This window comes from Triturus cristatus, chromosome 2_1, assembly GCF_964204655.1.
Source record: "Triturus cristatus chromosome 2_1, aTriCri1.1, whole genome shotgun sequence".
Classification (NCBI taxonomy): Eukaryota; Metazoa; Chordata; class Amphibia; order Caudata; family Salamandridae; genus Triturus; species Triturus cristatus.
The window spans coordinates 1118596535-1118614099 of record NC_140581.1 but is presented as its reverse complement, the minus strand read 5'-3'; the positions used below and the strand labels follow the sequence as shown (position 1 = coordinate 1118614099).

Genomic DNA, 17565 nt, shown 5'->3' with positions numbered 1-17565 from the left:
CTGACCCGAAGATACTGGCCATAAGGCAGGTTTTCCCGAAGTGGTCTGGGATAAAAACTTGAGAATTCAAGTAAATTTTTCTTAGCAGTAGGTTTGTAGTGCGTTCTGGTGGTAAGACTGCCATTTGTTTTGGAGATTACCACATCTAGGAAAACCACCTCCTGTTTGCTACTGGTGTGTGTGAATTTTAGGTTCACATCCAAGGTGTTGATCCAGTGAAGAAATTCATCCAAGGTCTCTTCCGTGCCCCTCCAAATAAGAAGAATGTCATCAATATACCTCTTCCAAAATTCTATGGAAGAGGCAAACTGATTGTCCGTTGACAGAATGAATTTACGTTCAAAATCATAGACGTAGAGTCCAGCCACACTGGGGGCAAACGTGCTTCCCATCGAAGTACCCGTGCATTGGAGAAACAGGTTACCTTTATATTAAAACAAAATTGTGTTTGAGGGCCAAAGTGGCACATTCCAGAATGAAATCCTTTGGTGTCTGGTACTCCCAGTTGATGGAATATAGGGCCTCCCCCAGGACCCTGATGGTGTCATCCTGGGGGATGCTAGTATACAGACTCGATATCGAGGGTCACTAGTATAATGGAATCTTCCTCAAAAGTTACTTCCTGTAGAAGAAGTGATGTCATTTGAGATGTCATCAGAGATGACATCAGTGATGTCACTGACCATGTCATGAGTGATGTAATATGTGACATCATCAGCAGTACATTGCGGGGGCGCGAGTTGTAGTTAGCTGAACTAACTACAACAGCTGAATTTCTCTGGTTTTGTATGAGTGAAATGTCCAACTTACTATAACGCCCCTGAAACCTATGTTTTTTTCAGTGAATTTCTAATGTTTTTTAAATGCTAATTTCTAACTATAACGTGCCTGAAACCTATGTTTTTTTCAATGAATTTCAAAGGTTTTTTAAATGCTAATTTCTAACTATAACATGCCTGAAACCTATGGTTTTATTAAGTGAATATGTATATATATATATATATATATATATATATTATCTACTGGCGGTCGCCAGTAGATAATTATAGTTAGGACCCTGTTTCCATAGGAAAACCGCAACATTCTATTTGGAATAACTTTGGCGCCGGTCGACGAATCCTCGCAAAATTTTCAAAATAGGTGGGGCGCTACGCTCCTACCCTGAAAGTCTCGGGGGGATTCGTCAAGCGGGGGCTGAGAAAAAAGGGGGGTCCCAAAATGCGTTTTTCCCATGCATTTTTCCATAGGACCTTTAGACACAGCTACAGCCCGAACGGCTGAACAGAGTTACTTGAAATGTGGCACAGAGGTAGTCCTCAGGTCAAGGAAGTGCCTTTTGTAGGTCTGGTGTAAATCTGTTCAGTAGTTCCTGAGAAAATAGCATTTAAATCAATATATGCGTGCCCACCGTGCGTGCACGGCACTAACTGCGTTAAGTGGGTGCGCGGTGCCCGAAGCGCACCGCGTGCTCACTGTGCGCGCACGGTGCGCGCACGGAACGAACTGCGTTAAGTGGGCGCGCACGCCACGAATGGCGTAAAGTAACTTAGCATTTAAAAAAACGTACAAATTCACTGAAAAAACCATAGGTTTCACACACGTTATAGTTAGGAATTAGCATTTAAAAAACCTTGCAAATTCACTGAAAAAACCATAGGTTTCACACATGTTATAGTTAGCTGGACATTTTACTGATAAAAAACCAATGGAATTCCCCCGTTATAGTTAGTGCAGGCAACTATAACTCACGCAACCGCAATCCTCTGCTGATGACATATGAGTCTTTATGAAAAAAAAATATTTGTAATATATGTATAGCTAAAATTTAATGGAAGAAGACATGGGCAAATAAGTGTCTAAATACAGTATTAGCATCAGCAGAGGATTGCGGTCGCGTGAGTTATAGTTGCCTGCACTAACTATAACGGGGGAATTTCATTGGTTTTTTATCAGTAAAATGTCCAGCTAACTATAACATGTGTGAAACCTATGGTTTTTTCAGTGAATATATATATATATATATATATATATATATATATATATTCAGTGAAAAAACCATAGGTTTCACACATGTTATAGTTAGCTGGACATTTTACTCGTAAAAAACCAATGAAATTGCCCCGTTATAGTTAGTTCAGCTAACTATAACTCGCGCGCCCGCAATGCACTGCTGATGACGTCACATATTACATCACTCATGACATGGTCAGTGACATCACTCATGACATCACTGATGACATCTCAAATGACATCACTGATGACATCACTGATGACATCATCCAGTGAATGTGTGTTTTTCAGAAAAATAAATATGTTTTATATATGTGTATCTCAAGGTCGATGGAAGAATAAATGGGTATATAAGTGTCTAAATGGATGATTTGTTTTTGAAAAATTGATTGTGTTACTGACTGATTAAGTGTATCTCTCACTTTGTGTATAAGTGGCTGCATGGGTTGGTGAGTAGCTACATGGGTGTCTATATAGGTTATTAGTTGTTTTTTTGAGTATCAGTCTGAGTGTCTGTATGGTACGGTGGGGGGTATTACGTAGTGCATAGATGCATGAATGAGTGACTCACTGTTTGTATGTGTTGAAGACAGCATGTGTGCAGGACTGTATGGGTGGATGAGTGTATGTATGGGTGTGTTAGTGAGTGAATGACTGTCTCAATAGTGTCTTTATGTGTAACTACATATGTTTTTAACTAGTATATGTGACTATTGGTGTATATATGTGAGTATATGTGAGAGGGAGAGATTGAAAGAGTTCCTGTATGAATAAGTATGTGTTTCTATAAGTGATTGTTTAAAAGACTAAGTATGTGTAAGTTTCCGTAGAAGTAAGTATGGTGGTGTGTGTATTACTGTATATGCAAGTAAATGTATGTTTTATTCTTTATTAGCATGAGTGACTATGTGTGTGAGTAACTCTATGGATGAGTGGCATTGTGTAACAGGATGTATAGATGTATGAGTACATATGATGAGTGAGTACATGTATGAGTGACTGTATAGGACTGTTGGTGAATGAGTGGATGTGTATGTGGATCTTAGAATTACTGAAGAGGTTGTTGTAACTGGTATTGGTATGTCCATTGTTTTGAAATTTTTAGTCTCTATTTTTGAATGTGTGTATCAAAGCTTATATTAAGGTGAGAGGAGGTCTGCCACTCTATCACAAGGATGATGTCATCAGTGATGTCATCAGTGATGTCATTTGAGATGTCATCAGTGATGTCATGAGTGATGTCACTGACCATGTCATGAGTGATGTAATATGTGACGTCATCAGCAGTGCATTGCGGGCGCGCGAGTTATAGTTAGCTGAACTAACTATAACGGGGCAATTTCATTGGTTTTTTACGAGTAAAATGTCCAGCTAACTATAACATGTGTGAAACCTATGGTTTTTTCACTGAATTTCTAAGGTTTTTTAAATGCTAATTCCTAACTATAACGTGTGTGAAACCTATGGTTTTTTCAGTGAATTTCTAAGGTTTTTTAAATGCTAATTCCTAACTATAACGTGTGTGAAACCCATGGTTTTTTCAGTGAATTTGCAAGGTTTTTTAAATGCTAATTCCTAAATATAACGTGTGTGAAACCCATGGTTTTTTCAGTGAATTTGCAAGGTTTTTTATATGCTATTTTTTTTTTTATTCTTCATTTTTTTCAAACATATTTTTAATTTAATTTTCTTATCTTTTATAAAGACTATGCTTAAATTTTTAAAATCCTTAAATATTTTTTTTATATATATTTTTTAAAATAAACATGTAAAATTTATTTCCAGTTTTTTTTTTTTTTTTATTATTTTTTTTTATAGTACGCGTACCGTAAGCTCACGGTAAGCGTACGGTTTACGCAACGCCCGTAATCTATCTACGCTGCTTGCGTATAGTTACGTACTTTGCGTAGCCGCGCGTACTGCGCGTGGGACGCGTGCGCGCTTACGCAACACGCGCACGTTACGCGGAAGTGCCGGGAAATGACTGTTATGCGCATGCGCGCAAGCGCGTGTCTTTTTTACGCGCACGCGTACTTTTTGCCGTAAGCGCACCGTAAGCGTACCGTAAGCGTACGGTAGGTCATGTGATCTTGAAACACAACTTTTGATTGGTTGAAACTACTTTCAGTTCTAGAACTCTCCTACACCACACCCATTCCCCTCATTTCTGCTTGTGATCCCTTGGGAGAAGGAGCTGGTTTGTCTTTGGGATACGATGGCAGAACAGCAGAGCTCTTCTGAGAGTGAGGCTAGCACCAGCAGCACTGTCTTGAGGCAGAGAGCGAGGAAAGTAAAGCCTTCTTACGTTTGGGAGTATTTTACTTTTCCAGAAGGCCAGCAAAAGGTGAATGCACCCTTAGTTACTTGCAAGCTGTGTAAGCGTGTACTTTCTAGAGGTAATCCTAACAGGAAGTATTCCTTTGGGAATCACACCATGAAGAGACACCTCCAGGAAGTACACAGAAGGACACATGGTCATCTTTTTGGAGGTAACTCTTCAGAAAGACGAGCCAGTACATCCACAGCAGCTCAGCCTGGACCATCATCTGCAGGGCAGACTCCTTCTTCTGCAGGTCAGGTGAGCCCTTCATCTGTGGGGGGAGAATCTCCTTTTGCTGGCCCTCTGGAAATTAACCCTCGGTTTGCGAGGGTTGAAGTACGGTGCGCCACTTGTCACGATCTAATTACTTATAGGGAGACCAGTGTTTCCCTGGTGAACAGTAAAATAGATCAGCACACTTGTCGTACCGTCTAATATTCCCAATCTTTCTTTCCTCTGTCCCTGCATGAACACAACGGTTCTTTTAAGAGCCAACCTTATCTTTCATCTTTTTTTTTCTTTTTTTTTAAAAACTTTTTTTTTTTTTTTTTACCGTACGCGTACGGTAAGCGTACCTTTTTTTTATTTTTTAAAAAAAACCACTAAAAATCATTTATCTCATTACAAAGTCCTTGAGAGACTACAATTTTTATTTTTAACTTACCATACTCACTCAAAAAAATATTTATTCATTTGTTTTTTTTAAAAATAGTTTTTAAAATGGTTGTAGTTTCCGAAAATTTTCTATATCGATCTGAAAATAAAGAAAAAAGTATTAATATTTTTTATCCATTTTATAATACAATACACATATTTACATTTTTTTAAAAAAAATATTTTTGCCTTATTTTTGCTGTTTTCAGAATATATTGCATTTCACTATTAATTGTGAAAGCAATTGCATTCATCATTTTACAGCGGGCAAAAAAAATTAACAATCACAAAGATTGTATTAAAAAAGCCCAGAATGTCTTCTCACTTAAACTTATCATTACAGAAATGCATATTATTCTAAAAAAATATCATCTAAAAACAATACTTTTTTCTTTAAAATACCGTCTGATATGTTTGTTTCAGAAGTATAATCACAATATTATATCTCAAATAACTCCAAAATACATCTGATTTTATTTCCTTTAGGCCAAATAGTATTTTTTTTTTTTTCCTGGAATAAATTTCCAAGGGAAAACCATTAAAATTCTAAAGTTTAATCTGTCCAGATCTCACCAATTCTCTGTAACATTTTGGTTCACGAAAATTTTTTGAATAATTTATTTAGTCCACAATAGAATTGCTTACTTTTCCACATGGCCAAATAGTAATTTTTTAAATCATTTTTGAAAAAATTTCCAATGGCAGTCCAATAGCATTCCATAAATTAAAATGTGCAGAAGTTACCGATTATCTCTAAATTATTGGTTTTTGAAAATTGCATTAAAATTTAAAAAAGTCCACATTACAATTGGTTATCTTTCCTTTAGGCCAAATGATAATTTTAAAAATCTTTTTTCTACAAAATTGCAATGGTAATCCAGTAAAATGGTAAAATTATTTTGTCCAGATCTTGCAAAATCTCTCTAAAATTTAGGTTTCAGGAAGATTAGATAGGAATTTGCTAAATCAAAAGGCAAACGTTGTTTGAAAATCAATTTGGAATCATTACACAGTGTCCAGCCTTTTTCACATTTTAGATAAACTGTGTAATGTCCAGAAGTAACAGTAGGTCCATCATGGAAAATTATTGCAACAGTTACAAAAGTTTTTCCTGAAATTGATAATTGCTGTCCTGTAAACTTCTTTATTAAAGTATCCAATTTTGATCCATCAGCTCTACATCGTTGCATCATTAAAATTACATACTGTCCGTATTCCCTTAAAATTAATGTTGAAAACATGTCAGAATTACACTCACCACATTTCATGCTATGATTAGCATCTTTAACTAATTTTGCAAAAGTGACTGTTTTACTCTCTGGCAATGTCAAATAAATAAACCTTTCATTATCAACAATAGAGCCACATATATTATAACAATTATCACAACTATGTTCCCATTTATAAGAGAGACCAAAAAAAATGTCAATGGGAACTCCTTCTTCTTCCACTACCTGAAGAAAATACATCAAAAATTCGTGTGCATCTTGCTGTTCATTTTGAGAAAACTGTGTTCGTCCTGAACATACATCTAAAAGTTTTCTAATTTCAGTAGCACTTTCTATTTGAGTTTTATCTTTACTCAGCTTTTGAAAAAGGAGACTGAGCTCTGAACAGAATCTTTTTCCCTGATTTACTATTATCTGCTCTTGCAAACTTTCCAGATAAAATGCAACATTCAGCACTACATTAGCGTAGCAGTTGACACCAGAGCTATTTTCAAAATGACATCCTACAACCTGTTCTTCATTTTCCTTATTCTTTTTGCTTGCAATTACATCACTCCTCTTTTTTTTCCTCTTCTCTACATCTTCATTACAGATATTCTCATTTCTCCTTTTACGAGAAACTACACGTTTCTCCAACACAGGATACTGACCTAAATGAGGAGCATAGCTTCTTCTTAATCTATTATACTCCTTTACACAGTTTGTATCAGCACTAACTTTTGAGTCATCAAAGTCTATCATGAATAAACCTGATAATGTTTTGACTCGTGACAAAGCTACATATGCCATACCTTCTTTGAACACAGTTGAACCAATGTTCACAAATGCACAATCTACAGTCAATCCTTGAGACTTGTGGATAGTTACAGCATATGCTAGTGAAAACGGAAACTGCTTCCTACGTACATATAAGTCTTTCACAAGCATGAAACGAACTGAACAACGACAAATGTCTTTAACTTCCTCTATCTGATCAAATTTTATCTGTAAACATTCAATTCCTTCTTTTTTCTGATAATTAATAAAACCCACAACTCTTCCCATCGCTCCATTCACTAAGCCTTTCTCAACATCCAAATTTCTCCTTAAAAACACTCTACAGTTCATGCAAACATAAAGATTTTTTTCTAATCCTGCTGTTTTGGAGATGTTCTTCTCTAGTGAGTCCAATTTATTTTTCAGTTTGCCTGTTACTGTGACTGTAATTCTTCCATCCTCAATTTTGTCCACTGCTTCCAATTTCCTGATGTCTTCCTTTTCCAATTTCAAAAGCTCCTCATTAAATATTGAGCATTCACGTAGAGTTGGCATTAAGCAGATGACACTTTTGTTTTCTGCAATATTCTTGTATATTTTCTCTGCAACTATTTCTTCCTTTGGAAATAAATTATGTAGCAGCCGACTCTGTAATGCTTTTTTCCCAACATCTGTGAGTAGTCCAATCCTGATATCTTTCAGAATACTTCCATATTCTTCATCGTTTGCTTGCCTCATATTAGTTGTAAGTTCCTTGTACTCAAAGAAGGACCAAATATTTGTATTTCCAATGCTTCCCAATGACTTCTTCGTGTCTTCATGTGTCACAGTATTAAACACTGGTTGTCCTTTAACTGGAGTAAGTTGCAAAAGATCCCCAAAAACTATGACGTGTTTTCCACCAAATAACACGTCATAGTCTGTCTTCAAAATTTGCTGCATTCTTAAATGCACAAAGGCAAGCATTAAGTTTGATACCATGCTCACCTCATCAATAATGAGAACTTGCATCTTCTTCAATACTCGTGAAACTTCCAAGGATGCTTCTCCAGTTAGCTTGTTGAATTGTATTTTGTTCTCATGCTCCACTGGTAACATTAGCAAACGATGTAAGGTGATTCCTTTTATGTTATATGCTGCTAACCCAGTTGGAGCAGTAACCACACAAGACAAAGTAGAATCCGTTTTTTGCTTTAGGTAGCTTCTGATGACTTTAATTAGGAAACTTTTTCCAGTGCCAGCTTGTCCGCTTACATACATCCTGATTGGATGAAATGATGTGCATGAGCACTCTTTTTTGATATGTAGAAATCCGTGATCAATTTTGTTTCTGATCTCTTCATAAATTTGTTGCTGCTCTTGATTCAGTTGTCTTTCCAAATTTTCTAAGTCTATAAATTCTTCTTGAGCTAGATTCATAGCCGTTTCCACTTCATTCATGGCTATTGATGCTTCATTTTCAACGATTGGTTGTCCTAGGGGATCTTGACTGTGTGTTCCTGAACTTTGGCTGTCCTGAGAACTGTCTCTAGCTATTTCTGCTGCAATTGTAGTTTCCTGTTCAATTTCTTCATTTAACATTTGCAGATAAGTTGAGAATGTACTGCATTGTATGCTGTCTTTGCAAGCATTAAAAGAATCTTCATAGCTCTGGAATTCTCCCAGTAGTTCATCCTCTGTACGCCATGGTTTAAACAACTGTAAAAGAGCCAAGTAGTAAAATTCTTTCTTGTCGGTAGTGTCGCAACTCAGCTTCCGGTGATTTATCAAACTTCCTTTGGTTTGCTTCACCAAACATCCTTCTTCACCAACAACTTTATATTTTCCACTGTTGATGTCTTCTGCAGCTTTCCGTGAATAAATGTAGTTCTGCAGCACTTCATAGAGACACATGTTCTCCAGATGATGACTTCTCTTGGGATAATATGTGTCCAACATGTTTGTTTTCAATATGTCTGTACTTTCTGGGTCATTCTCGGCCAAATATTCAATTTCTCCAACAGATTTCAGTACCCGATTTCTCATTGCTGCAAGGCCTAAACTTGCCCAAATTATTCTTCTTGACTTCGAGTAGAGACTTGCAGAAGATAACCTATCTGAACATTCGTAGGATCCAATTTCTCGATGCGATAACATCTTCAAACTAAAACTGTACAGCTTCTTACTGACAGTCTTCTCGTGAGAAATCTCTTCCCACATTTCCTTCAATTCTGTTTTTTCTGATTTCGTAATGTAAGACGTTACATATCGAGCAACAGCAATGGAATTGTCAGCAACATACTGTATATCCATGTTAGCGTTCCACATGGATAAAATGACTGGGTTGTAGTCATTTATATTTTTTGATTCTTCTTTTCTTTTAAGGTTGTAGGTATTCTTAGGTGATTTTCTTGTGATAGTATGTCTCACAGCTGACATAAAACTGTTGACTCTTCCATTTGTAAGAACAGGTCTAGGAAATCCAAATCGACATTTAGTGTAGTATTTTTCTTTGCTCTTGTATTTCCGTCGACAGTATTTTCCACACCGATGACTTTGGAAACGTAGAACTTGCTCCTTTAACTTGTTCTCTTCTGTGTTTTTAGGTATAGCACATGTTGCATATTCTTCAATGTAAGATAACACTGCTTCATCAGTATCTGTTCCAAACTTTGGGGCATCCTTGATCCACAGCAGCATATGAATATGAGGAGCACCTCTTGCCTGGTACTCTTTTCTCCAAAAGAAATCCACTACTTCTCCAAGGGGTGGATTTTTTTTATTGCAGATGAAGGACATCATAGCCTCAAATCTATGATTGAAATATCTGCAAACATTAACCGGATCCAATGAGCACAGTTCTCCTGCTGTCTTGTATTCGATGTTTTCAATGTTTGAATTGGCCTCTCGTAGAAAATCCAGTAAATCATCCCAAGCGTACTCGGCGCAGCTTAGGGTAAGGAACCATGTTGGTGTTCCTAAGTTGCGTAACATGCATTTTAGTTCACCATGGCGTCGGTACCAATATTCATTTGTCCCACGCTGACAAGCCATCAGATTGATCAGTTGTGTTTCCAAATGATCATCTCGGTGCTGCACTTTCTCCATAAAATCCTTAGCAGACACATTTTGTAAATGTACTCCACTTTTTAAAATGTGATTTACTGCATAAGACAGTGCAGACAAGTCGCTTTCAAATAAAAGATGGAACAAATAAGGGATACTTTGTCGAAATCTGGGATCTTCAGCATATAGTCTTGTAGTCCGATACTCAGAAGCTGGAATCTGTTCCGGACGTTCATCGTATCGTCCTCCTTTTCCTTTAGGAAACAGCTGGGGAAAACATCGAGCTTCCAAGCTCTCCTCCCATACACTCACAGGATTTCCTTTTGCTTTCTTCATCTGAAAGAGATCAATATTGTCTCCCATAACTTCTTTCGAATGGAGAGGATGTATGCTAAAATGTTCATAAATTTCTTCTTCCTTTGACTTGTCCACTTTTTCAATTTGTCCAGTTGGTGTTTCTGTGTCTCCTTGTAAATCTTCTTCTTCTTCTTCTTCTTCTATATAAATTGATTCATACCATTTGTTATTTTTTTTCAAATACAAATTTGCTCTTTGTACTTTCCGCACATCTACCAGCTCCTGCCAAATCTTCTTATTCTTTGTAGGGACACCATTAACCAGAATAATTAATGGTTCAGTTTCCAAAGTATCTGCATCAATAGTTTCCATATTTTTTTTCAAATCCAAGGGCAAATACACCACTCTACCTTTTAAACCTCTCAGTAAATCTGAAGGAGGTAATTTACCAGTTTTGGGCTCCATACGTACTATGGTCTGGAACGGATGAACACATTGAATGAGTATAGACTCATATGTATTTAATTCAGAAAGTTCAGCAGGAATAGCATCCAATTCTAAATTATTATGTACAGCTCTGGTCGGCATTCTATTTTCCTCTAACTTGTTGTAGCAGTATTTGCAAATACGCTGATCTTCACCCAATTCAAAACAATTTTCAAGAAATATATATGTGGCAAAATCCATCCACTTATAATTATCTTCATTTTCACTCTTTCTGTAGAGATCAACATTCCTAGTTTGTTTTCTATAATGAGTTCTGCGGCAACAAATACAAGTAACATTTGGTCTTTCATTAGAGACTATTGCAAATTTTGTTATGTGATCATTAAATGTGTTACTTACAGAGGGTTCTACATTCTCTTCCACTTCTGCCTCATTTATTGTGTCCTTCTCTGCACTGTTTTGTTCAGGACCAAAGTAACAAAACTGAATTTCATCAACAACCTTCTCTACATCTGATACCGTTCCTCGGAACAGAGCCCTATTCAATTCATTTAACTTTATTGCTGGACTTTTGGCAAAATACAACCGTCTCACAAACTTTCTTATTTCAGTATGATGAACAGCCAGCATCCTAAAATGATGGAAAACACTATTGCACACTTTTCTAGATAGACAAGCAAGAGAATGACCCTGCAAACCAGTATTCTCTCTCACTCTGCATGGATCCAGACTTTGAAGCACCTTAATCTTTTGTTTTACACTTTTTTTACTATATTCTCTTAGAAACTCTCGAAATCTGTCAATAGATTCCTGACGCACAGTGCAAATACTACTACAATTCCAAGTGTACACTGGGGCTTTAGGACGTCTCCCCATTGCCTCATCTGCCATCACTTGTACCTCATCTCTTGGAACCATTATCTCCTTCTCCATTATGCAACCGTTTTTTACTTCGTATGAACGACCTCTGGTGTCAACTGCATGCAGCAAACTATTGCTTTGAAAATAGCTTTCTTCATTAAAAAAAGGTTCACTACTTGAACTATGCATCCACTTTCCTAAAAACACTTTACAAAAGTTTGTTCTGTTCACTACTCTTTTGCTTTTGCTTTGTGATTTCAGTACATTAACCATTTTATCTAATGTACGCATCCTATTCAAAATTAATATGAATAGTTTCCTTTTTAATTCTAATGCTTTTGCTGCAATGGCTTCAATTTCTTTTTTTCTCTTATAATATTTAGCCTTCTGCTTATATTTCTTTATATCCTTTATCAAATTGGACATAACTCTTCTCTGAAACATTTTTCTACGTATCTCTTTAAATGCTGTTTTTCTGTTTATGTTAAACTTTTCAATTGCAGAAGGTATATTTGCATTAACTAAATCCTCAATTTTTTGCTGTTCTGTAGGTTTTGTTACATTTTTCCGAGAACAGACATTTTGTACATTTTTGTTTGTTTTCAATATTTTGTTTAGGAATTGTCTTTTTTGCTTACCAGAAGATTTTTTCTTTTTCCCAACATCAGCATCTTCTACTAACTTTGGTCCTCCAGTTGTCCTCAAATATAGTTTTTTTTTTAGAGTTTTTTGAACTCGAGATTTTGTAGGCATCTTAAATTTTGTTCACTGTTCTTCAGCAATACCTGAAAAAAACTAAAAAAAAAATCCTTTATTGTATTTAAATATATTACTACATTTCTTTTCACAATAGTCACAAAACGAAATTTCTTTGCCATTTTCAATGCACACAAACTGCTCTTTTTTTAAAATTTATTTAAATGCACATGTCCAAGCTTTTTTTTTTTTTCAGATCACCACCGTGTGTATTCTCTGTGACTGCCTACACTCCAGCAGGGGCCACCAGCCTTAGTGATGCTGAATGTATTTGCATTACAGACTTAAACCTGAAAACCCCACTCGCTTCTAATTACTGTGCATGACTATACATGGCAAGCACATGGGTGTGTGCTAAGCCTCTGCTTCTTCCCCCAAAAATTCGCTCCTCTTTTCCATCTACTGCAACTGTGAAATCACCAGAGCAAGACGCAATAAATTTCTGCCTATAATTCTTCTATGCACACAGAGTCATGTTTTCACATTAGTGCCAAAACGAAATTTCTTTGCCAATTTGAAAGCACACTTACTGCTCTTTTTTTTCCGGGCCAAGTGAAAATCTCTTTTTACACTTTGAAATCACTTTTACAGACTGACACATTCTGAAACCTTTTTTTTAAATTTATTTAAATGCACATGTCCAAGCTGTTTTTTTTTCAGACCACCACCGTGTGTATTCTCTGTGACTGCCTACACTCCAGCAGGAGCAACCAGCCTTAGTGATGCTGAATGTATTTGCATTACAGACTTAAACCTGAAAACCCCACTCGCTTCTAATTACTGTGCATGACTATACATGGCAAGCACATGGGTGTGTGCTAAGCCTCTGCTTCTTCCCCCAAAAATTCGCTCCTCTTTTCCATCTACTGCAACTGTGAAATCACCAGAGCAAGACGCAATACATTTCTGCCTATAATTCTTCTATGCACACAGAGTCATGTTTTCACATAAGTGCCAAAACGAAATTTCTATGCCAATTTGAAAGCACACTTACTGCTCTTTTTTTTTTTGGGCCAAGTGAAAATCTCTTTTTACACTTTGAAATCACTTTTACAGACTGACACATTCTGAAACCTTTTTTTTTAAATTTATTTAAATGCACATGTCCAAGCTGTTTTTTTTTCAGACCACCACCGTGTGTATTCTCTGTGACTGCCTACACTCCAGCAGGGGCAACCAGCCTTAGTGATGCTGAATGTATTTGCATTACAGACTTAAACCTGAAAACCCCACTCGCTTCTAATTACTGTGCATGACTATACATGGCAAGCACATGGGTGTGTGCTAAGCCTCTGCTTCTTCCCCCAAAAATTCGCTCCTCTTTTCCATCTACTGCAACTGTGAAATCACCAGAGCAAGACGCAATACATTTCTGCCTATAATTCTTCTATGCACACAGAGTCATGTTTTCACATAAGTGCCAAAACGAAATTTCTTTGCCAATTTGAAAGCACACTTACTGCTCCTTTTTTTTTCGGGCCAAGTGAAAATCTCTTTTTACACTTTGAAATCACTTTTACAGACTGACACATTCTGAAACCTTTTTTTTAAAATTTATTTAAATGCACATGTCGAAGCTGTTTTTTTTTCAGACCACCACCGTGTGTATTCTCTGTGACTGCCTACACTCCAGCAGGGGCAACCAGCCTTAGTGATGCTGAATGTATTTGCATTACAGACTTAAACCTGAAAACCCCACTCGCTTCTAATTACTGTGCATGACTATACATGGCAAGCACATGGGTGTGTGCTAAGCCTCTGCTTCTTCCCCCAAAAATTCGCTCCTCTTTTCCATCTACTGCAACTGTGAAATCACCAGAGCAAGACGCAATACATTTCTGCCTATAATTCTTCTATGCACACAGAGTCATGTTTTCACATTAGTGCCAAAACGAAATTTCTTTGCCAAATTGAAAGCACACTTACTGCTCTTTTTTTTTTGGGCCAAGTAAAAATCTCTTTTTACACTTTGAAATCACTTTTACAGACTGACACATTCTGAAACCTTTTTTTTTAAATTTATTTAAATGCACATGTCCAAGCTGTTTTTTTTTCAGACCACCACCGTGTGTATTCTCTGTGACTGCCTACACTCCAGCAGGAGCAACCAGCCTTAGTGATGCTGAATGTATTTGCATTACAGACTTAAACCTGAAAACCCCACTCGCTTCTAATTACTGTGCATGACTATACATGGCAAGCACATGGGTGTGTGCTAAGCCTCTGCTTCTTCCCCCAAAAATTCGCTCCTCTTTTCCATCTACTGCAACTGTGAAATCACCAGAGCAAGACGCAATAAATTTCTGCCTATAATTCTTCTATGCACACAGAGTCATGTTTTCACATAAGTGCCAAAACGAAATTTCTTTGCCAATTTGAAAGCACACTTACTGCTCCTTTTTTTTTCGGGCCAAGTGAAAATCTCTTTTTACACTTTGAAATCACTTTTACAGACTGACACATTCTGAAACCTTTTTTTTAAATTTATTTAAATGCACATGTCCAAGCTGTTTTTTTTTCAGACCACCACCGTGTGTATTCTCTGTGACTGCCTACACTCCAGCAGGGGCAACCAGCCTTAGTGATGCTGAATGTATTTGCATTACAGACTTAAACCTGAAAACCCCACCCGCTTCTAATTACTGTGCATGACTATACATGGCAAGCACATGGGTGTGTGCTAAGCCTCTGCTTCTTCCCCCAAAAATTCGCTCCTCTTTTCCATCTACTGCAACTGTGAAATCACCAGAGCAAGACGCAATAAATTTCTGCCTATAATTCTTCTATGCACACAGAGTCATGTTTTCACATAAGTGCCAAAACGAAATTTCTTTGCCAATTTGAAAGCACACTTACTGCTCCTTTTTTTTTCGGGCCAAGTGAAAATCTCTTTTTACACTTTGAAATCACTTTTACAGACTGACACATTCTGAAACCTTTTTTTTAAATTTATTTAAATGCACATGTCCAAGCTGTTTTTTTTTCAGACCACCACCGTGTGTATTCTCTGTGACTGCCTACACTCCAGCAGGGGCAACCAGCCTTAGTGATGCTGAATGTATTTGCATTACAGACTTAAACCTGAAAACCCCACCCGCTTCTAATTACTGTGCATGACTATACATGGCAAGCACATGGGTGTGTGCTAAGCCTCTGCTTCTTCCCCCAAAAATTCGCTCCTCTTTTCCATCTACTGCAACTGTGAAATCACCAGAGCAAGACGCAATACATTTCTGCCTATAATTCTTCTATGCACACAGAGTCATGTTTTCACATAAGTGCCAAAACGAAATTTCTTTGCCAATTTGAAAGCACACTTACTGCTCTTTTTTTTTCGGGCCAAGTGAAAATCTCTTTTACAGACTGACACATTATGAATCCACCATGTGTAACTACAACAAAAACAATTCCCATTTCTATTATTCATTTCTTAAGTTACCACATACATCCCCTCTCAAACTGTAAACTCACCTTTAAATTTAGTTAGTTGTGAAAGAAATGTGTCACTCAAACAGCAGATTATCAGAGCCAGGATCTCTGTTCTGTACACCTCTCTCCTCTCAGCAGAACCAGATAATGGCAAACTTTCCCTCTATTTTTCCACACATATACATGTAAGTTTCAAATCTCAGTGCTTCCCCCTTTTTTTCAAATGTAATGACACATTTCTATTGGTTGAAAACCAACCCTTTTCCAAAAGTACCCTGCCCCCAACTTGACTTCTGCCTAGTACCCTTCCCCCAACTTGACTTCTGCCTGCTACCATAGCAACAGCTCATGGAACACTGCTGTGTGCAGTTAGGTCAGAAGTTCGACACACAATGTTTCAATTCCACAGAGCAAGAGTGCTTGACTTTTCAAACCTAACTGCAAATCCATAGTACTGTTCTTTGGTTACACATTTTTTTGTACCAATACAAAACATGCTTCTATTAATTTTCACATACAGCCTATTTTTTATTCTAGAATGGTATGAAACAGCCAATCAGTTCTTTTTGTTTTGTAAAAAATATGTATGCCTCCATTTCCAAACTGTCTTTATTTTCATATTGCCATTCTACTGAAAGACACCTCCTGAGTGCATCCAGTTCTCCTTTGAAGATGTTCACAGTGTGGATTGTAGGGCACAGCTATGTCTTCTGGAGTGAAAAGTTTGCAGAGAAAACAGATATGGTGAGAGACCTTGCTTTGCCAAATGTAGACATTAAATGGATTGGTCAGAGAGGGTTAAAGTGGCACCAATTGATGCCATTGGTGAAATCCTTCATGCAAATCCAACACCCTGACCTCATAATAGTGCACTGTGGTGGCAATGACCTAGGCACTTTGACTGGGGTAGGTCTGGAAATGCTTATGAAGGACACCTTTGCACAACTGTTTACACTTTTCCCTAAAACTGCCTTTGTGTTTTCCAACATATGCCAAAGGCAAAAATGGAACTGGTCCAATCATTTCTGTCCACAGATTGACAAAGCAAGAAAGCACGTCAACAAATCTGTTTCTGCTTTCCTCCGTGACTATGGTATGGGTGCCATTTACCACAACAACTTGCGTTACGACATGCAAGACATTTATAGAGGAGATGGTGTGCACTTCAATGATGAAGGGAACAGAGTCTTCCTCTTGAACCTTAGACTCTGCATCGGTACTTACTTGTAAGTACCACTAAAAAAATGACTCCATAAACACAACAGCTCTTTTTAGAGCTCCCTAATTTCTAAACTCTTAAATCTGATTTTCATTTATTTATTTTTATTTTTTTTACCGTACGCTTACCGTGAGCTTACCGTACGCGTACCCCGTGATTTTTTTTAAAATCAATAAATGTTTTTTTTGTACTTTTCTGTCCTTCTTTGACCCCCTTACAATTGTTAGGGGGTCTGTAACTCTCCTCATTGCCCCCTTACTTTGTTTTCACTCTTTTTTTTCAGAGTGAAATACACAAAATGGCGGCCGCCGCTTCCTGGTTTCGGCCGATTCGAATGTTTACTAAGATCTAAGAGCCAATCAGAATCGCGCTCGCGCACGCCACCGTACGCTTACCGTAAGCGTACGGTAAGCGTACCGTAAGCGGGCTCAGATATATATATTGATTTAAAGGCTATTTTCTCAGAATCTACTGAACAGATTTACACCAAACCTACAAAAGGCACTTCCTTGACCTGAGGACTACCTCTCTGCCAAATTTTG

The 17565-nt window shown here is 37.3% G+C and overlaps 2 protein-coding genes across 6 annotated transcripts in view; one reads left to right on the top strand and one right to left on the bottom strand.

The window, feature by feature from the left end:
• The window catches only part of CENPC (centromere protein C), a 1046742-nt gene that overhangs the window by 838383 nt on the left and 190794 nt on the right, over nucleotides 1-17565 (top strand). The window lies entirely within an intron of this gene.
• On the bottom strand, nucleotides 560-17174 carry LOC146866445 (uncharacterized). Its single transcript, XM_085640881.1, has 3 exons — nucleotides 15847-17174; nucleotides 6721-12414; nucleotides 560-622 (listed from the first exon to the last, which is right to left on the bottom strand). The coding sequence occupies exons 2-3, from the start codon at nucleotides 12370-12372 to the stop codon at nucleotides 560-562; spliced, it is 5715 nt and encodes a 1904-aa protein (XP_085497007.1). The 5' UTR covers nucleotides 12373-12414; nucleotides 15847-17174.

What these genes read in the sequence shown, in the direction of transcription:
- LOC146866445 (XM_085640881.1), bottom strand. Translation starts at nt 12,372, where the DNA reads ATGCCTACAAAATCTCGAGTTCAAAAAACTCTAAAAAAAAAACTATAT. An exon ending in AGGAAAATGAAGAACAGGTT is followed by an intron (nt 623 to 6,720) that starts GTAGGATGTCAT and finishes CTTCTTCTACAG; the next exon opens with GAAGTAACTTTTGAGGAAGA.